Source organism: Pieris brassicae, chromosome 8 (genome assembly GCF_905147105.1).
Source record: "Pieris brassicae chromosome 8, ilPieBrab1.1, whole genome shotgun sequence".
Classification (NCBI taxonomy): Eukaryota; Metazoa; Arthropoda; class Insecta; order Lepidoptera; family Pieridae; genus Pieris; species Pieris brassicae.
In genome coordinates this window covers 3594368-3617742 of record NC_059672.1, presented here as the reverse complement: position 1 = coordinate 3617742, position 23375 = coordinate 3594368, and the positions used below count along the sequence as shown (strand labels likewise).

Sequence of the window (23375 nt, the reverse complement as noted above, 5' to 3'; positions counted from 1 at the left end):
GGGTCAAGAATCTCCAAAATTTGCGTGACGTAATACTTGCTTGCTTATTACTGTCAAATTCTTAATTTTGAAAGCCAATTTATGTATCAGTAAAATATAATGGCAAGTAAACTAAAACTAATGCCACAGATGCTGCATATGTTCTTTTTGACGCCTTCTTGGTTTCGCTGATTTAATTGCATTATCTAAATAATGAAATATATAATTTGTGACAAAATTTCATATTATTTTTGAGGTGCATGCTCCAACGTCTAGTTTTCACTTAATTAATGACAGTTCGAAGGCATCTAGGCTAAATTTGCAACTTAATATAATATACGGGTTCTGGATTGGCTCAGTAGACTGGTTTAGTTGGAGATACTCACGTTTTCCATACTATCGTAAGTTTGATTTACGTGTATATATGTCCTTATATTTATTTAAAAATGTTTCGTGGATATGAGGCTGTAATGTTAATGGTTTTGTACTAACCGAGCGCTCAGCAACTAATCTTATGCAGTAACGTATTCGTAAAAAGTATGTAGTGATTATTATTATTTTAATAGGCATACCATTTGGCTCAATGGCTGCAGAATATGAATTTATTGGGAAAATAAAAAACATTATCTAATTTCATATCATTTTATTTCTTAACCAGTTATATTTATGTATCCAATTGTTTTGCTATTTCTCAATCATTGTATCTAAGAGATTCGAATACCAATCTGAAATCTGTTTAGACATGACTTTAAAAATATTGCCTACAACTTATAAAACTAAAATGCATTTTCACTTATTAATAAAGTCATTGAACTCCGCAAACGATGTTTATTTTATATACAGGACTAACTGCTGTTCATAGAACTCAAATAATAATGTATTAATGTGTACAATCCTTCCGAGCGTAAACGCCCACATGATGATGCAAAAACAAAAATGCAACGTCTTGGTCGTGAGAGCATCTCAAAGGATTTCGACAATGAGTCGTTTGGTGTTTTACATTACCCATTTTTATTATCTCTTACACAACGAAAATTACCATTCTAACACACACACGCCGCATTACTCACACACTCATACACCATACGTACAATCGCATTTGGCAGTTTCATGATAACCCCAGAACCAATATTCATATCGCTCAAAATAAATCACACAAAATCATAGCATATAAAATATGAACGGCCGAAATGAATATTGGCCATTGGCCCGCGCGGTCCTACATGCGACATAACCTACGAAAGAAATCTATTAAAATGGAAGTACTTATTTTACACGTTCATAATAACTAATTTGGATCGAAAATGGCTGACATTTCGATTAGTATTGTGCTTTAAAAATACTATTCTCATTAATTTATTGCGTTTATACCTAATCTTATGTCACAACAGAAGACGTTATGAAGACTTACTCGAAATTACTAAACGATATTAAAATCGGCGATTAACGATTCGAGTATGCGTAGCCGGATAATATATACATCACACTCACACCATTTTACAATAGGAATTAATCACCTAAACTAAAATAAACCAGTCACTTAATATAACATAGTATTATCGCCAACGATTACACTGGCCTGTAGTACTAACGATAAGATAAACAATGACATTTCTTATTTTTAACGCTGGCAACTCAGGGAGCGACCTTCACTCGAGCGCGTTCCATTTTCAAACTCAAAGTCAAATGTCAATCGCTCCTCGAACGTTCCGGTGCGAACGGATACTTCTAGTTAAAATACGATTCCTGCATGACTAGATGCAGACCCCATACTGAGATCGTATCGAAAATTGAAAAATTAAATAAGTTTTGGTAATTTTCAGTGTCGCGTCTAACTTAAGTCTACCACAAAAAGCAATATAAAATTGTAAAAAATCGGTTGTGTATTTATATTTTTAAACTGTCATCCATTTAAAGTATAACTATCACAGACAATATAAAAATAAAAAATCGAGACAATGTATCAATTAATCGAATCGAAATTATGCTATAATATTACTAATTATGAGGATTGGAACGAAAGCGATTTTAAATATCGAACTCCGATAAGCGTGAAAAACCTTCGAGAAATAACATATGGAAAATTATTTTATTAGTTTCTATATCGAAGATACCAGTAAAAATAGTTAGTAGATATCTATAGTCAGAAATGGGGATTCCCCCTATAGAATAATCTAAGTCCGTTAAAACTAATATCTTTGATATAGAAATCAGGCATAATAAATTCTTTTTTTATTTTCGCTATTTATTTTTTACATCAATTCAAAGCCTGCGGTCACGTGACTATTTCCATACATTGTTCGCGGGTCACGTGACTCAGGATTTTCTTCCTTTTCTCGCAGAGAATCTTTCAGTTTCGAGTCTTATCTAGGTTCGACTGGTTGTCTCCACACTGCTATTGAAAAGCATGAAAAATATATAAATGAATAAATTAGCAATGTAAGGACAACTTCATAATGGGTTTTAGCTTTACTTGCTTGTAGGTAGCTCGTGTATTTTGTAGGCACAGCTTTACATCTAAACACCTGTAATTCTATGTCATCGCTATTATACATTGTATGGCCTATGCGCTTTTTGAAAATACCGTATGCGAGAAATTCAAACTACCCGATTAAAACGATGTAGTTTTTAATTCAAATGTTTTATTCTATCTTGTTTAATAGCGTTTTAACCCCGTTAAACGTGTTCGAAATAAGCTCTCGCTTTATATAAAAAGCCAAATATGGATAGTTCAATTTGAGAAACCGGTTTCTCATATACGGTATTTTAAGAACTTTATACTATGCAACGAAAATCGATTGTGACGTCACACGCTTCGCCGCCAGTACCACCATGAAATATATTTTAAAAAAAAGTTGCAAGTTTTTTGTCATAAAGTTTTTTCTTTGAAACACAAAATCAAACATAACCTCACTGTTTCGGCAAATAAATGTTTTTTCACAAACTCTGCAGTAATGGCGGTACTTCAACGTCCACGGACAAGTGTTTCAGGGCTCGGTCGGTTGAGGCGGTCAGAGCGTGCTTGCAAGTTCATGTGCACGTCACTAGCGTGCATGTGTGCGTGCACGTCACGTGACGTCACGTTTTGTGTCAGCACGCGCGCGTGTGTGTGTGAGGGTGTGTGCTACGGCGCCCTGTAGAGGAGGTAGGCGGTGAGGGCCGGGGGCAGAGCGAGGCGAGACGCCGCAGCCCTGAGCCGGCTACGACCCACGCGCTGTCTTATCACGCGTCTGCAGAGCTCCATCAGTGGGAGCGGTTCGGCTGAAACGAGAGTTTGAGGGTTAAATACTATATTGGAATGGGAGTTTCTGGATCAATTTCCCGACAGTAATCTAATTGGATTATTGCGTGGCTTTAAGAATATTAGATGAAAAACATTAGTAATAAAGTTATTACATATATCTTGAATAACAAATATATAATATATTATTTGTTATACCGATTAAGGTATGCAGTCATGTTGAAATTTTGATTTGATTGAATATTGTCATTCATTTGACAATTAGACTCAAATATATATATCAAAATTATCTCGCAAATAGTCATAATGCTGAAATATACTCACGATCGAGTCCGCCAATGTATTTCATAGTGATCTCGGCGTGTCCCCATACAGCGGAAACTATGGGGTACAGTGTCTTTCCGCGGAGACCTCTAGCGGCCACGCCCAAGTAACGACCATCAGCACAAAAGGCCAGAGTGCCTTCATCCATATCGAGGACCACTAGTAATCGGTCCGGTACTAGGAATTGTTCATCCGGTCGTAGGAGAGCCGGATACGTGGTACCACTGCTGCCTGTGCCTTTCGCATTGTGGTACACCTGAAGTGAAAAAAAATATTTACATTTTGCACTGTTACTTTCCATACACAATTCTTAGTATAAACCAGTATGGAGTGCCACCGATGGCTGATCACCTAATTGCATAGAAAAATTTCCCAAGATGGTGCCCTAAAAGATAACGGGTTGTAGCCATTGAAATTAGACTTTCACTGTACTAGACAGCTGCATATATCAAAAGATTGAAGTTCAAATGTATTGTCCGTAAGAAATATAGCGGAGGCAAGGCACAAGACAAGGCCAAGTTCAGATTCTTACAGCCCTTATTACACAGGCGCTAAGGCTTGCCGGAGACAAGGCGGAATGGAGGCAGATATGCGACACCATCACGACCTTCAATGATGAAGAACGCGACTCAAGAACAAAATAAAATATTCACGGGATAGGCGGCGCATGAGAAAAGGTTTAACTTAACATTTAGAAATTATAGTATTGTCTTTGGTTAACATAGCTTTTACACATTGAAAGAAAACATTTTTTTAAACGGATTAAAGCTATTAGTTATTATAAACTTATAATTATTTACATAATTTTAAATTTAAATAAATTTAGAAACGATATAAATAAAAGAACTAAAGTTTTATCTTTAGACATTTCCTTTATGGTGTAATAGCTGCCCCCGCGAACTTCGTTTCTCGTTAATGTGGTTTTCGTTAGCCTTAATACCGTGACACGAAAGAATAATTTCACTGTATTATCGTCACTATAATTTTAATTTGATTTACACTTCGGTCTAAGTAACACGTGGTTGGCTATGCTATCACTAAAACTTAAAATTGAATTTCACGGTATTTCGTTTACTACAAAATAAATTTAATTTATACTTTAGCCTCAATGACACGTGGTAATCATGATATTGAATTGTAGCTTATATCAATTGATTACTTACTCAATACAGTCGAAAAGTATCGACATCTGTTAGAATCTTTTGAAGCTAACAGATAATTGTGACCGTCAATTAATTATAGATAAATAATTTGCAATAAAATAAAATTGCGACTATAATTAAAGATCTAAGCTATCCTATCTCTTAAGTTGGACCAGACTGTTCACGGTGTGCCAATTTAATTTAAAATCGGGACAGGAGATTTATATATATTAAGATGATATGTTAAACGTCTCTGCAAGTAGCTCTGTTTACAATTTTTTCCAATATGCATATTTAACGTGCGACTATCTCCAGACCGTAGGTTCGATGTGTGCACCTGATAATGAACTTACTATCTATATGCGCATTTAGCTCGAACGTTACAGAAAACATCGTGAGGAAACCGGCTTGCCTTAGACCCAAAAAGTCGACGGCGTGCGTCAGGCAAAGTAGTCTTGCATATTAAATTGACAAATGATCATGAAACGGATACATAAATCTGATTTATTTTAGATTGTTATGTGGAGCTTACTGTGATCATCAGATCTGTTGACTGAATACAAGCTAAATGATAGCAAACAATTTGTTGTTAATACTCCAAGTATTAAACACATTTTAATAGTTGACTTATGTGCATGCTATCGCCTGACTCAAGGCTAGTTCATAATCTACTAAGTAAATATAACTTTCCTTAATATACCATTATACTGTAATTTATACTGAAACATTTATAAAGAACTTATTGTTTTGAAATGTTATTTTGTGACGAACACATTTTTGGCCAAAATTCGAATCTTAGGGAGCGTTCGTACGTAACGCATTTGGTGGGGGGGGGGTCCTTTTGTAAAACGTTACGATGCGGGGCGGGGTTTGAATTACGCGCCACATAATGGTAAGTTTTAGGTTTAAAGAGTCTTTGGAGTTGGTCACGAAACGTTTTACTATTGGAAACAGAAACGTTACGGCGCGTTTCATTGTGTCAAGAATATCCAAAAATTGCGTGACGTAATACTTGAACGCTCCCTTAACGAAAAATATTGCGGAAAATCTAGATATAATTTATAAAAAATAATAATTTTCTTGTTTATAACGTCGTAAAGATAAGCTGCCTCTTAACCCTGCAGTCCACACACAATAGTAACCGAATATTTCAAGATGAGAGTGTATTTTTAATCCAAAGCAGAGGGTTTATGTTCTAAATTGTGCTCTTGAGGTATAGTCATACTTTTCATCACCTTTATAAGAATATAAAAAGTAAACAACAACAATCATGATCGTTACCTATCTTTTTGGTGATTAAACCACATTCGAAATTCAAATCACCCCTTTAACAAAAAGCTTGTTCCATTAGTTTTGTCTAAGTAATTATTACAATTATTTAACTGTGTCGGTTATAAAATATTGTAAATACATACAATACAATACAAGAGAATATAAAAGTATTATTTTAATTGCACAGTATTTCTGCAAAGTGTAAAAATTATAAAAAATTATTAATTACCTTATTCCTACCAAGATCCCATCCCCAGCTCTGATCGGTCGCACCCACCAGGCTCTGGTACCCGACAGAGTGAAGCGGCGCGTGCGATGTTGCCACACCGACGACTGCGTGCGTGCCTCTCTGCCTCGCGGGCCATACGACCTCCCAACAGTGAAGACCTCGTGAGTAGCCGACTCTACCACGGATGCAATCCGTACTTTGGGCTACTGGGTGCCGGTGGAAGGTTAAAGCGTCCTCTTCTTTCACGAATATGTTAAGCGACCTGGAATTTGATTGGTTAGAGTAAGTATAATATTTTGTATCGTAGTATTGATATGCGAAGATAATACATGGAACAAATTGTTATCGTGATGTAATAAGGTCTTTTATAAAAAGTCACGTTTGTCAACCCTTAAGCAGATTAATTTAATAGGGCATATATCATGAGGACTAACCCTAAAAATGATGACTTTTAATTATAAGAACAGTGAAGAAAACTACTTGTCTTTTTTGTAGTTTATCAGTAAATTAAGGCAACTTAATTAACCAAGAATTTTAAATAACCACACACTAGAATCACTCTATGTATTTATAACATTATTCGATATTATGAATTTTGACACAAAAAGGTTTATCTAAACGAGACGAAATCATCCAAATCGATTGATTAATATATAAAAATTATTAATAATTATTCGTATGATATAAATTATGTTCCATTGGTAAATTATTGTCAATATTAAATTATTGTGCATTAATTACGAAATGAAGACCCATTGACCTACGACTTTATCGATAAGACAACCTTGTGCTGCCAAATACGTATGAGGAGAATTGGCTGTTAAATGGCAAGCGGCAAGGACACATTTGCGAACGCATACAAATAATTCTTTTTCTTAGCTACAATAGTGAAGGGGAACACACAATGGTATTGTGTAGTGGGAAGTGGCCAAATATTCGAGTGACTTTTCTCTTTGTACAAGGTTTAACGGAAATTCTCAAATTAAATTACCACGAGACTACTAGAAGAATATATTTTTTAAAAATCGAACATTACTGTGGACCGAGCTTTTTTTAACTACCACAGATACTATAAATATTTTTTTCTATAGAACGAGAATTTGACAGTTGTTCTTTCGCCTGTCATTGTAATTAAAGCGTATCGTAATTAAAGTAATATTTTTGAGAGACATGTCATTGCGAATTGTTACACACTGAAAGGACAAAGGAAAACTGAACCGCCGACACAAACTTCTAATATATAAGACTTGTGTAATTGGAAACTTAAAGTTCGAGTTGACTTGGATGCGCAGTGTGTTCAGTGTTTGAGTCAATATAAATATCCGCTTAAAAGCCGGTGACTGAAGAAGTAGTTTTAACGCATTCCGCTCGAATAACACGTGAGAACTTGGTGTTATGTTAAACGTGAAATATTAAAGATTTGTGCATACATTATATAACGCGATAAACTATTTTATTGTTTTATGTAACTTCACTGAATGATGAGGTGGAAAAAATCCATATTAAACTTTGCGTATTATACAAATTTTACATGCGATTGCGCAATGTATGTCAAAATTCAAAAACGTTAATAATACAGCCGTAGAGCGTGGTACCTGTTTTCATAGAGAATATTGTAAAGGATGATATGCCAGAAATTTCATAGGGGAACTATCCGTGACAATAGTTAGCAGGTAAGGCAGGTGAGACGTCAATCCTTCCCACGATATCTCTTTGAGACATTTCCTGAAGAACATTTGACAAAACTTGTCGGGCCATAGTTTAAATGTCAAAAAAGTTCCAGACCGAAATGAATTGTTAAAACCTTATGTATAATATTTACCTATCATCTGGGTTCCAGGCGTGCTTGACTTGCGTGTCAGGATGGGCGGGCGGCGCATCCAACAACGCGTCGAGCCTCGCTGGTCTAGGCGGCTCCGGGGCTAGTTCCCTCGCCACCACTGCTTTGAAGGGGGCCGTGCACTCGCGGGGCACGGACTTAACACCGCCGGAGAGCTTTTGCCCCATGTTCATTACCCTGCAGCGGGTTCGGGCGCGCTTCGGCAGCGCCTTGAGGCCGCCGCGCCGCCCTTCCTCCCCGCCACCGCCCCCGCCCCTCACTGAGCGCTCCCCGCTCTTGTACCTGGAATTTTACAAAGTAAACGTTAACACAATTGTCACAGTCTTATTATCTATTTCCATAACCAACTTTCTATACTGAGACAACGAAAAGAGGTTTGAGTGATTGTTTACCTAACAGCATATTTTTATTACATAACAATACCGTGCCCATGGAGAGAAGAATACAGTAAGACAATAAATGGAGCTGTTAAATGTGTATGTAAGAGAATTATGCTTTAAAAAATTAATGGCGCCAGAACATTTCTAGGTCTGAGCCTCAGATTTCTGGTTCTGTTTCATGATCATTTGTTATTCGAATAGGCAAATAGGTGATCAGCCTTCTGTGCCTGACGCACGCCGTCGACTTTTTGGGTCTAAGGCAAGCCGGTTTCCTCAACATGTTTTCCTTCACCGTTCGAGCGAATGATAAATGGGCACAAAGAAAATCCATTGGTGCACAGGCTGGGAACGACCCTACGACCTCAGGGATGAGAGTCGCATGTTAAAGCCAACACTGCAATTGTGAGTTTTAACAGTTGACAAATTATTCTATAAAATTTTAACTATATCTGTATAATTGCTATCAATGTAGCAAAATGCACTAAGAAACGTAACAATCAAGCTTGGTTATTGATCTCATTCGAAACTAAATTTTCCGTTCTTATTATAAAAATTGACTCAATTTCATAATATATTAATAAATCTATAAAAAAAACCGACAATAGATTAACTACTGACGTGTTACACATTAAAAACGTCTAACCACTTTGCCGGTTCGGCTAAGTCACTCAAAGACCGGTTAAACAATCACATCGCGTTTAAAAGTCGAATACTGACGTACTTTCATTGTATCAATATCTATATTCATAATGACTTATGCCAGCAATTATGTGACATTAAAAAACCTGTTTTCCAGTGTTAAGTGAATGGCGATGTCATCATATGAGATCGCGTTCGTCTCTGACACGAGCGTCCATCTTATGTAAGCGGTCTAACCGTGAAAGTCGCCGCTCAAAAGCCAAGGTTATCGTGGCCCTGGGTCTCTAACACACGCTACGAAAACCACATCTAAAACATTCGATTTTTTTGCCACCGTGATGTCATCGGGCAATTGCAAATCATTACAACAGGAAACCGCTTCCAAAAAGTGCTAACAACGAATTGTATGGTGTTAGACGTATTACACCATGCTTTATCGAAGGGATGCCTAGAAGGTATACAAGGCCAGAGTCTGGCTACAGCGGTAAATAAAAGCAGGAAGTGAAAGGCAGTGAATGTACTAATGTCGCGTTACCTCCGACAGCAAACCTCTTCAACCAAAACGACAATTCTTTTGAAACCCGTTTGTTCAACAACTCTCAATACAAAGTAATAAAATATACATCACCTCATCACTTCACATGACGTTAGGTAAATAATCAGACGTCCTCCACGTGACCAATTATCGTGAATATGCCGGAACACGACCACAACATTCGTCACTAATTATTTGAATAATTGAAAAAGCCAATGAAGTAATTCAGTACATTGGAATCGTTACAAAAAAGGTCGATGACTCATAATCACGATCTGTATCGTGGGAAACGTGTCTTGTCAGGTGCTATCGATAAGTTTAAAATTGGAATACGAAAAGTAAATGTAGGACCGGGTGCGGCAGCATTCAACATAACCGTTCACGCTCGGTGAGAGGTGAATGGATTCGAGCGTTGCTAGGCCGACTACATTAGCGTGTGCCAACTGCCAACGAACAATGAACTAGACAAATGACGATCATTCGCTGCACACCGCACGAGTAAATATTTCAGTTACACTTGCTAAGATAGCAACGCCAGAGGAAATCGAGCTACATTTAACATTCATATGTTTACATACGACCACGCTGTGCAACATATGTGGGTGATTTACAAACGTTTGAATTTACTTCTACAATTCCTATTAAGCGACAATCAGATGACAGATGTCCAACAACGGCAGTCCTAATAAAAAAAGTACTGTTTTATTTATTTATTTACACTTCATTTAAGTAACACAAAAATATTGTACAATTAAAATAAATAAAAGTGGGCAACTGGCCTTATCGCTTCCGAACGATATCTTCCAGGCAACCTCTGCAAGTAAAAAATTACTAAGATAAAACTAATGAAATAGAACAAAGCAATTAAAACACGTTAACAGCGAAAGGGACAACAATGAAAAATAAGGAAGATATTTCGTTTTGTACTGTACAACTAGAAACATTATTTCCCGATTAATCAGTGTAATACGTGACAAAATTGTCCTACATGTTATAGTCTATTCATCGACTGTCGAAACCTAGGCCCTGATTAGTGGTAAATACTAAATACCATTGGCATTGGCAACAACGCGGTTAGCCGGCAACGAGCCAGCACTCAAACGTCGTTAACTTTAAGCATATTGACTGCTTTACAGCCTCACTTCATTCAGTAAACCAATATTCATCGCCCATATTAAACCTATATTGGATTTAGTACAGATTCAAAATTTATTGAATGATCATATTATTCCTGACATTTATTTCTATAGCAAGAATAATCAGTAGACAATGCTTCACAACCTTATTGGTTTGAGTCTCAAAGTTTCGAGACACACGCCGTCAAATTTTGATGCCAAAACGTGCGGGTTTAAATGCGCACATAGGCAGAAAGCCGATTAGTACACAGCCGGGGATCAAATCCACAACCTTAGGGATGAGAGTAACACGCTGATCCACTATTTTAACGTCAGGAAATTCTACGCACCCTGCGGTATTTTAACACAGAAGGGGTTATGTAAGACTCAAACTTAATATTTACAACACTGTCGGACGCCTTCAGCTCATCAATGTACGGAGGCGGATAACATCACACTGACACACTATGCCAACACTGCGAAAGTCGTAATTGACCCTCTTCAAGACGAATCTTTAAATTTACTAAGCATCAAGTAGCAGAATATCCAGTTCCTTCATTAAAATTAGTACGGTGTCAAATCGATAAATTATGAAAACTCGGGCCATTTAAACGACACTTATTAAATACACCAATGTAAACAAAAAATGGCTCATTCATATCACAATCTTATGCAACCTCCTTAACAAGAAACAGCAGTTAAATGCTGAATAAAATTTTGATTGGCAACATGGCAACGATTAATTCGGAACTCAAATAAAAACACAACAGAAATTGAAACGTCCGAACTCGATTGAATAACGAGAATCGAGCGGATTTATTAATAATTGGATCAGAGAACCGCTTCATACTTCGATTAGGCATACATTATTCTTAATTAAAGGCTCTGATCAAAGCTCAACCCCTATCTGTTAAATATGTGTATATGCAAATGTCGAAAAACAAAGACGAAATTCAAATTATTCAAATTCAGAATCATTTGTTCATTTTGATAACACAATGTAAACTTATGAACGTCAATAAATACATATTAAACCCTAAATATTACATTTACCGCCAGTTCTCATATCAAGGGGAATGGCAGCTTGTTGATGCTGGACAGTGCTACATGACCCACGGAGGCAATTACAGCTTCCCTTTAGTTATTAATTTCGATACTTTCCCCTATTAATTCAGTACCAATAAACTTAAACTGGCTTAACACTTGCTTTACCATGTATGTAGGTCAGATTACAGCAATTGCAGACTGAAAGCGATAAATTCTCGCAGGTTTAAAGTTCAGTTTAAAATCTTACATAAAAGAGCATTTCACATTCGAAACGCGGAGAAAGTGCCGGCTCAAGGGTCGTCTTACGAAAGATTTAAACTTTGGGCCGGCCCATTACGAAATCTCATTCAATACTCAAATCGATCTGTTGTATTAACTTCTTGATTTAAACAATACAACAAACATTCACCATAGAAGGCACAGTGCTACGTCTCAGCCATAGTCGATCTCTACCATGTGGGTCTTAAAATATATTTCTATTCAGTGAATAAAAAAATAGATTCTTAATTTAGAGCATTATATTATAAATACAAAACCCCGTCTAAAAGCACAATTTTTTTTTAAATCTCCCCATATATACTAGAGAAGGTACAAGTTAAAAGTACCCATAACAGACGAGCATGCATGGTGATTGTGATGAAAGTTGATGAAGCGAGAGAGTAAAGAGAAGCATGTCAAGATCTGTGATCTCTGCCTACGCTTTCCGGAAAAAGGCGTGATCAAATAAATAAATTTAGTTTTGACGTTTCTAATTTATGAGCACTCTGACGTTTCTGATATTATATGCTGGCAGTTGACTGTATTGCTGTACACACATATATATATATATATATATAAATATTTTGCGGTTCTGCGCTAATATACAGCCCGATTAGTAGTCGTGAACCTGATCCTTCTTAGCCTGAACTGTGACTCCTGAATGTCAAAATTAAATAAGTTTTAGACATACTTAGCGCTACGTCTCGTATCTATATACTATAGTTTTAAGGTACCTACTTATTTTACGCAATAGATTTTTATAATTCAGCATAAGTGCGAATTACTTCCTTTAGAAGCGGATCAACCAATTTCTGTGAAATCCGGAAAGATGTTTCAGTTATAAATATATTCCGTGCAACAATTTTAAAGGTAAATGTTAATCAATAAATAATTACTTTTAACACATCTTACGTTTGTTACTTAAGAAAATAAAACATTTCCATAATCAAATGTAATCTTTATCCGACTTAGTGTCGTTGATTTAATGCAAATTAAGAACAAATTTTTACTTTTCTACGAATTATTACGAAAGCACAAATTAATAAAGAAACAAAATCTTACTTTTCAGAAAAAAAAACAACTAGTTTAGAAACAATTGTAGAAAGTTCGTCCTAATAGTTATGACTTACCTAATTAAGTACATTAAGTGCTTTCACCTAAGGAACTTCTGATTAGATTTTGTATTTTTTTAAATTCATATGAAAAAATTCAGGCTATAAATACAAGTTAATAGACAACAATGGGCAACCTGTCTTCCTTCAGTCTGTTACCAAATCATCCTGACTTGGATAATATTGTGGTGACTGGTATAGTGGAAGTCACGAGACTCAGACTAAACTTGACATCTGTGACGTTGAGAAGAATTGGAGGTAGAATATATTATCCGTAAGAAACTAATGGATAGGTAGAGTGAAAGGCACGAGACTCCCAGGCCGACCCACTAAGGGCATATCAGACCTTATTACACAGGCGGTGACACTTTCCGAAGACCACAGAAAGGCTATGCAAAACCAACACATTCACAATGAACAGTATAATATATATTAGTAATGTCACATACAACCAACTGATATATTGAAAGTTAAATATATGTTAACGGCGCCCTAAATCCTTTATCTCAAACTAATTCGCGAGTTGAACAAACTTTGTAATCTCATTGATAAGCCCCGGTATGATTTAGTTACGATGTTTCGATTAATATTGATGACTATGAGCGCAAACGATGTGTACGGGCAACTCGTGTGAACTTTAGTAATCCTTGTTACATAGCTTGATAATAATTATAACATTACTTAAGACACACACACTCACATGCACCATCACTCACACATGCATTCAGGCATGTTACGCATCGCGTAATTACTTTTTGGTTGGGAGCTGTTGTAAACAATAAAAAAATTTACAAACTTTCTTATGGAATAAAACATTAAGTTTGTTATGAAAACATGTATTTTTACTTAAAAGAGTTCGCAAATCTTACACATAATGCATTGCTATAACGAATAAATACATTTTATTTCATTTTACTATAATAATAGCTCACGATCTTTTGGGCGATTGAATGTTTTAACGATGAAAAAAATATACCAACGAATACAATTTAATAAAGTTGCTAAAATCTATTTTTTTTATTTCTTCAACATAAACTCAACTTCGCTGCCTCTGCGACCCAAAATCGATTCATCATCCCCCTTTATGTGATGATGAATAATAATAGCAACAATTAGTCTGATTTGGAGTTACTTCTTCATAACACCACGGCTCTAATAGGAAGATTGAAAGTGGAAAAATAGTGCACAAGAAAGTGTCTTCCTCTTTAATAAAGACGTAGTGTTATTGGACTATATCTTATATATATATACATATACACACATATATATATATATATATATATATATATATATTCATTTATATATATATATAAATGAACCCCTATTTCCCTTATTGCCTATATATGTAAGCCTTGATCATTATGTTAAATGGATGCCTTTGTACAGAGACGATAAAAATTTTTTTTACCAAAAGCGACATCAATTATACTTGACATACAAGGTTTACATTTTCTAAAGTTGTGATAACTTTCAATTTCATTTCATTTTACCTTCATAGAAAGTTAATCAGAAAAAATAATTTCTGTCAAAGATCGCTGTCCTTACGCGACATGACATGTGACAGCCGCTTGAACTCTGACAACGTCATTATCTGTCTGAAGTGTCCCTTTTTAATAACAATTAAATAATCGCTAGGGCGTGTCGCTGCAACCTTGTATCAGTTGCTACATTACAACAGAGCCTTGTGTCAAGGAAAAACCTACTTAGCGGTTTCCCTGGCCCTGAACGGACCTACAAAGTTATTTTCGCGAACTCTGCTATTAATACTAACTAATAAATACATACGTACCAGAAAAGCATAAATAATGCTACAACCTTTTTAGGTCTTTTTAGGCCTCAGATTTCTGCATGGGTTTCATGATCATTTGTTAATCTAACAGGCAAGTAGGTGATCAGCCTTCTGTGCCTGACACACGCCGTCGACTTTTTGGGTCTACGGCAAACCGGTTTCTTCACGATGTTTTCCTTCACCGTTCAAGCGAATGTTAAATGAGCACATAGAAAGAAAATCCATTGGTGCACCGCCGGGGATCGAACTTACGACCCTTCAGGGATGAGAGTCGCATTAGTAAACCTTAAATAAATAATTAGGCTACTATGTATATACATATATATAAACAATTACTCTCATAGAAAAATATATAAGTAAGGTATAATAATAACATTTCAACACATTTACGTTTATATTATATCATTATTTTTAGGTGTGCCCATTTTTGGCAAAGGCCTCCTCCAAATCCCGCCATTCCTGTCTACACAGTGTCTCGTGGCTATGAAAATTATGTATCCACAAATAATACTATATATACTAGCAGAAACATTTTTCATTTATTTAATCTCTTAACACGATTAAAATGTTAATACCACTTTCAATTTTTAAGTTATAACAACAAGAGCTATCATTGTGGTCAAGCGTGTGATTCTTAGCACTGTTATACGTTCGAACACACGTTACTTATAGATAATTCCTTTCTAAATACTCATTCAGGAATTGCTGAAGGAAAACACAAGGACCAGCCCTAAAAATTACTTAGAAATGAACGAGAAATCAAAAGTGTTCGCGCCAAGTCTCGTTTCTGAATTTTATCCCATTTATAACATTATTTTTTTAAATAATACTTAATTATCCACCGTAAGCCCGCATCACAGGCCTGACATGATTATGTTAAATCTGAGCATTAAAATTATAAATGCAAGACGTGTATAGCGAGTAAATGGAGGTCTTTTGAGCGTATCTCTTGTCAGTAACTACATTTTCGACCTTGGCCTGAGCAATTATGAACATCTCCATGGAAAACTGTTAAAAGATCTAAATATTAATATTAATAATAAACTCATTCATGTCATGGGTTAACATTAAATTAAGTTTAAGAATAATAAGTTTATAACAACTTGAATATCAAAATTTATTTTCGTTTACGAATTCATACCAGCCCGTAGACTGTTGTAAGAAAAATACAGAATTACAAACTTTTGTATGCGAAATAAGATCAGAATACGAGCAATGTATGTATTAAGACTTCCTTTAAAGGAATTGTATTAAATAAAGAATCAATACAATCTTCTCAAAAGGCAACTGACGATTCACAAAAGTATAAACATCATTGTGATGAATTCCTAACATACCGTACGCGTGATGATAGCTCATGTTATGATATGAGTAATAGGTAATATTTATGTAATGCGCCTGCGCCGGTGGCGAGCCTTGACTGCAATGCGCAAACGCCGTAGCATGTCAAGGGAGCGCTGCTTTCGCTGCCACGCCTCAATCTAAAAGGTGTCGCGAAAATTTAAGATTATCTAGACAAAACTGATTCAAATTTTGCCAAAATATTCCTAGTAATATTCCCTCCATGTTACCTGGTAAATAAGGCAAAATATAAATATACAATTAGAAAGGTTATCGAAATGTTCAAGTCCAGTCATATATATATATGTATATTTGGATTCTCATACCCTATTCACAATTTTAATTTAGCCAAAATGGTCGTTTAGGTAATGTTAAGTTTAATATAGGTGAGAGACTAACTGCTTTATCATCGCTTCTAAATAATAGTAATTTATTTATTTTCTCCCATATAAGATTTGAAACAAATAATAAGATTAGAAGGTATTGGGAGACTGGATTCCAAACTACCAATCCTTCCACAGCAAAGTCATACTGAGTGGTAATAAAAAGTACACTATGTGGGTAGGCAAACAAATTTAAAGTTTTAAATAAGGAAAAAGAAAACAAAACAGTCAACTAGTTAGAAGTTAGTAGAAATAAAGTTGTATGGATGTATGTGATAGAGAGAGAGTTTGAGTACGTGTGTGTGAGTGTGTGTAAGGAGGCCAAATATAACATCCAAAGGTAAAAAGGTACCTTTAATTCGAGAGATTCCTACTAAAATTGAATGTTAAGTTATTATTATTATATTTAATACGACACGACCTCCAAAGAAGCGAAGGCCTCCATCAAATTCTGACACTTGTCCCTCAACTTCGCATGTATTTTGCCGCCCTTCTGGGCGTTGAAAATCTATAAAGTATGATTGTGATTAACGTGACAGTATTAACACACGCCTCAATTTTGTCTCACAGTGAGGACCTACCCGATAAATAAAATGAAAAGCCAGCGTTAACAAAGGATTTAAGTAAATTGATTTAAGTTGCATTCAGTTGCGAAAATTGTTGAAAAAAATCCAAACGAGGAAATAAAACTTTGACAGTGTGAAGGAGAAACTGGGTCATTGAGTGTTTGACTGAACATTGGCGCACAATAGGTTATAACAACGAGCCGAAGGTAAAAACAATTTAAACATGACCTCCGCGCCTGGTTATTGTTTGAGTAGGCTTTAACGCAATGCTGTATTATCCGTTTGTTTGCGTATGCAACTATGTATTTTTTTTTAATTTAAAGCATCTTGACACTTTTAAACGCACACATATGAATGTCTCTTTTAGTTACCATATAACATAATAGCTAATATCAGCATTTTATGTTATTATTAAAAAGAAATGTATTTATTTATATATATATATATATATTAATTAACGTTCGTAAACATTGAGATAAAGTTTTTTTTATAGCACAGGGGGTAAACGGGCAGGGGGCTCAACTGATCGTAAGTGATACCACCCATGGATACTCTCAAGGCCAGAGAGCTCGCGAGTGCGTTGCCGGCGTTTTAAAAACTGGTACGCTAAGTTATCACTTTACTATGTTTCTTCTATTCCTTAATAGAATAAGAGCGCTCCACTATAGACCAGTTCTTTAAGTCCAGTATAATATAATTCAATAATTCTAAGTATTGTCCATGTCCACTGAAGGGCGTATCACTGTAAGGTGCCTGCTGTCCTGCTAATGATATCTCTCCACTTTGTTTGGTCCATAGCTTCCCTTTTTCTGCTCCTAACAGAAGACCCCGAACTTTTCAGGTTCCTAAAATTAGCTTCATACAAAGTGACTGGCGAGCAGTTTTTAGGTCACCAGTAGTATTCTGTCCACACTGTGCCTGGTGCCAGCAGGTGGCCAATATCAGCTTTCACACCATACGACCTAGATTTAACATAGCGCCGGGATGTAGCCGTGTGACATACATTTACATTCTCATAAGTGTTACCTTCCATGTGCTTTACCCTTGGCTTCTGCACAATAATTAATGAAACAGTAAAATTACGTAGTAGCAGTAACATGAAAATGTTCATTTATTCATGTTCTGTTAATAGTTAGTCTCGTCTTCCCAGTTGTCTAAGACACTATTCGGCCAGCGAATAACTAGCGTACGTATTTTATACAAAAATGTGTTTACTCATTATAACAATGCATTACAATCCCAGAGAAAAGAGATCCCAGCTCTTCCATAACAAAAGTTAATATCTTTATATATATATAATTATATTGTACGTGTGTATGTCACTGAACTTAAACGGCTGAACCGTTTGAAGGATTTTTTTTGTATGCTTTTGGGTGGAGCCCTGAATGGTTTAGATTCACAAATTAGCCCGGCAGATGGCGCTGCACTATAATACTCTGTTTAATATCCTAATCGCTTGAAATATCACGCAGGACAACGTCTGTCGGGTCCGCTAAATTACAATTTTGTTTTTACTTCTTATTTAATGATACTAATATTGATGCACGTAAAACGGTCCTTTGGATTGCTATAATTCAGTTACACTAACCCACAGATACAGAGGCGAGGCCTAGCGCTGTGTGACAATCACAGACTACAGACTGTGTACAAAAATACGTTTTGACATACGGGAGTCTGTATTCTATATTTAAATTACTCCACTTATTTTTCCACCACGGTTAGCGCATAACATGTTATCGTTAGACAATTTAATCTCGCTTATGCATATATATATATTTCAATTTTTATATAATAAATTTATTATACTATATTCCCTTTGTATTCACACCGTAAATGATAATGGCAGTCCTGGAATACCTGTCTCTGATTTCGGAACGAAGCGCTCTACAGACATGAATAATTCATGTACTATTTACCTTAGTCGTCACTCGCCTAATGTTAAGGCACATTCAACGGAAGATTAAAAAGAAAATGTTCAAGCTGATTTTTCGTATAAAATAATGCTTGGAAATTTAATAAACGTTAATAGATATTAGCCAGGCAACTATTAAATCGCGTTCACTATTGATAGAATTGAAAATTTATCTTTTACGGCCCTGTACTTCCTGAAATCAGTTGCAGAGGAAGACAGAGAAGAAGACTTTTGTAGAAGAGAGAAGGTATTATATTTAAGCTGCCGTAAGAGTGTGTGGCTAGTGGCTACAGTTTTCGACTCTTAACACTTGGCGGTACAGATGAAGAGAAATATCGTGAGACCAGCAAGCCTTAGAAACAAATCACCACAAAACATATAGAAATCTTAGTAGGTCTAAAATCTAATAGTTCATCTGATTTTTGAGACTACAACAAATTGGACATATAAAAAAAATAGAAACTGATTCAGATTTCTGTATCTGTTTCATGATCATTTGTTAATCCAATAGGCAAGTCCTATACCTGACATACCTGGGCCATTTAGCAATACTAGAAACTCAAAATATTAGCATTTAAAAATAATTGTTACGATGCTTCATACAAAACAGAACAATAATGTTAAATTAAAAAAATTAAACATATTATGAAGATGTAGTATAGTAAACTTGGAATCATTTCGTGTTGTGGCACGTTTGTAAAAAAAACAAGTGACTGTTTTGTTCGTTTTCTTTGTGAGTCTGCGCTGGAAACCGGTACCGCATGCCGTGGTCGGATGGGCCGAGTACCGAGCAGAACGTAAAACTTTACATTCTTCATTATGTATGGCGTATTGTATACTAAACCAGTTACATTTGGTACTAAGGGCCCATGCTAGAATTTATCAAAATATCAATAAGATTCGGTTGTGAATTGTAACAGAAACATATTCCTTTGAAATTCTCCATTTATAGATAGAACAAAAGCCAAATGAAACTTCAAATAAAAAAGATCGATTTTTGCAATGCACCATAGAGAATTGAGATAAAGGGCTAAACGAATCCTGATAGCATAATAGACAAAGGGCAAAGTATGGTGTGGCGTATAGGGCTGCGAGTGGGGTCAATGACACGCACCCTGGGTTAGATATACAGGACGTGAGTCACTACTGGGGGTTAACCAGCTGCTGTGAACAAAAAACCCACCCCCGAGTGTAATAAACACACGCATGCCCGGCGAATCTCATTAGAAAATATAACTAAGCAAAATCATTATTTTGCATAATCAAGCCATTCGATTTATTTCAAGAATGAACAAGAATATAGAAAAATATATCTAATTGGACCCAAAAAAACGGTAAATAAAGTCTTATAAGGAAATTACAAGTTTCATTGTGAACCCAGCATGTCTAGAGTTAATATTGATAATAATTCAAAGGAAGCATTGATTGTTTGCGATTAAGTCTGAAACTTTGAATACTACGTAACAATGATTGTGATGCAGGGAGTGAAAGCGGCAACATATGCCGGCCTCATTTTGTAAAGTGTGGATCTGACGCCATATGGTTACTACACTGGGTCACATAAAATCAATACCGACTGCTGTAAAGCACACAAGTTTATGGTGCTTTTAGATACGTTGCCGCTGAGCAATATCTTTCGCAAACTAGCGATGAAATATACTTGTCAATGAGCTTCAAAGTGCGAACAACTGTCGACCTTCACCTAGGGCTGGATGTACATCGATCCTACAGTTCTCGCCGGACGAGTATATTTATAACTTTGGCTGAGAATGTGAAAATCAACTTAATACAAGACAAAAAATTAACAAGTGGCTTCAATAAGGACATTGCACTCCGCATGGTTATTTGAAAGACTTTATTCCTATATATCAGATTGCTGACTCACATTAGTAACAAAACTTTAAAGGCGGAAACTAGCTTTGCAGTGACGTAATAGGCATTGTAGTTATATCTTTGTGAGAACGATCGCACTCAAGGCGACAGACATTAAAGTGATGTCGAATCTATTTGTTACGAGTTCCCATGAGGATTGAATAGTTGTCTCGAGGCGTCAATAACCTCGCCGGTACGGATCGTGGAGATTGCAATAAATACGACATCGGCGGCACTGGCCTGGTCAAGAGCCTTTCAAGGCCGGGAGGCGAGGCGGGGAGCGCCCCACATCTGTAGCAGAACCACTTGCCTTATTACAATCTCCTACATACCAGACGATATCCAACAAAAGGACTGCACTGGGACACAACCAAATCAAATTCTTGACCACGCTTTTCATCAAGCATGTGCTCACTTGGATACCGATTTCATAACATTATCAAGGTCGCGTACTAATGGTTCTGTACTTGAAATCGTAAACCAACTGGAAACTCATTGTAAATTAATTGAAGTAAATCCTTGTAGATTTAATAACACTATTATACGCTTCCTCAAACGTCTTCGCGATTAGCGAAACAATAACTATTATTTTGTAACGATATCTATTGTTTGCACTTTTCAGAATTAACACAAACACAAAGCATATGATTGCAGGTGGCCCGCGTGCGAGTGGGACGGCGTTATCTCATTTGTATGTCATTTGTATGTATTGTCTCATTTGGGAACGTCTTCACAGGAAGTGTACGGACTCACCGGAGGGCGAGGAAACGGGCAGCCTTTATTCTCCTTTCACAGGACATTGTTTTTGAATGGACACACACAGCGATGTCACTTCACAACGGTGGAGACACCATGCTCACTAAAGCGCGTGCGTGCGCGCACCTCGGACACTACCACTGGCGGCGAGTGAACGCGCGCACTGACGGGCCGACAATACGCGGGCCTGGCTACCTGCTTGGCCATTTCCGTGAGGTGAAGCGGAGGTGCGCATCGCGACGCCAGGTATACGTAGGTGCGTGCTCGCCCGCAGACGTCTGTCAGTCCTGACTTTGAGACGCATTCGTTTTGCATATTTCCTCTAACTAATTAGAGCGGGTCGGCAATCTACATGAATTTGGAACAAAGGGTAAACGAGTATTTTTTTTTCTAAAGAACAATTTTTTCAACTAGTACTTTTTGGATTTCTAAATGTTCGCTTAAATTTACTAAAAGTAGGTATCGACACAATTTCATTAACTAATGACTCAGTCGGCTTTCAAAACTCTATTTAGCGTACTATGTTGAAATGTAGTTAGAGTTCATTAATTCAGTAGTTAAAAGAAAGTTACACATTATTACCATTTGCAATTGGCCTAAATAGGTCGGCCGGTGACATTTGCCTCACAAGGGTTCACAGCTGTTTTAAATAGCATTACGAAACGGTTTTAAAAGAAAATTTATGTTATAAATTTTAAACATAAGTGCCTAGATTAATATCCATAGGTATAAGGTGTTTTTTTTTAATAATAATAAATCGTTTATTTGCAAAGAATGAACGTGATACTGTCAGATTGATAAATTTAAAAACAAACATCAGCAAATAAATACTTTTTTAATTGAATTAAATAGTCATGCTAATTATTATAATTTCATAATAATCAGAACACATAAGTTATTTATAATTGTTGTCAAACCTTATGGTCTAAAATCTAAATACTCTCAAATGATATAAACAGAAAGCATTACACGGAAGTGATTTATAACTTATGGGAAGGTGGTAAAATAGTTATTTATCCATGACGTAACAAATTATTAAATACATCGTGGTGGAACAAGTCTTTTGAAGCAGTCTAAAGAAACTATTTCGCAGATATAAATTTACAAAAAGATTGATGCAAAATAACATCATTTTTAACATAGGCTCCACCATCACCTGAATGTCAAGGATATTCAACCCCGTGACACCACGGGCTTAGTGAGAGAAGACTGAAAAGGACAAAACCATTTGAACTAGTAAATTAGTGATAGTGCGCGTTAGTATTAAGTGCTAAACAGTGAGAAAAATAGAACACAAGAACAGAGTGTCTTCCCGTTAATATAGACTGTAAGTAGTGTTATTGGTCACTTCCTTATATTAAAAATCCTTTTTAGTAAATTAGGTTAGACTTAAATTACTTATTAGAGAATTATTCCACGATGTCTTAGTAACACGTATAAAAAATTAACAATTAATTTGTGACATGAATTTTGGTATTCAAAGCAATCAGCTATATTTAAAAAAAAACGAGAAAGCAAAGGGCCAAGAGAAACTTGACTTATTAACTTTGTCCTAATTTGCATGTAAATATTGTTTATTGAAATATGAGTCATTTCGAGGGCTCGGCCAACTTTCACCATTGCTCGAATACAATTAACAAGTG

At 36.0% G+C, this 23375-nt stretch overlaps 1 protein-coding gene across 4 annotated transcripts in view; it reads right to left on the bottom strand.

Annotated features, from left to right (window-relative positions):
- Positions 1-605: 605 nt before the first annotated feature.
- Positions 606-23375, bottom strand: part of LOC123712914 (protein gustavus) — a 69816-nt gene continuing 47046 nt past the window's right edge. For 3 of the 4 annotated variants that reach the window (XM_045666285.1, XM_045666284.1, XM_045666286.1), the window contains exons 2-5: positions 8010-8309; positions 6188-6449; positions 3545-3800; positions 606-3240 (exon numbers count right to left, since the gene is read on the bottom strand). In XM_045666285.1, coding sequence (XP_045522241.1) covers positions 3104-3240; positions 3545-3800; positions 6188-6449; positions 8010-8200 — 846 coding nt within the window. In that variant the 5' untranslated portion in view covers positions 8201-8309 and the 3' untranslated portion in view covers positions 606-3103. Of the gene's footprint in view, positions 3241-3544; positions 3801-6187; positions 6450-8009; positions 8310-21729; positions 21909-23375 lie in introns of those variants that run through there. The other variant, XM_045666283.1, reaches the window with a different exon arrangement.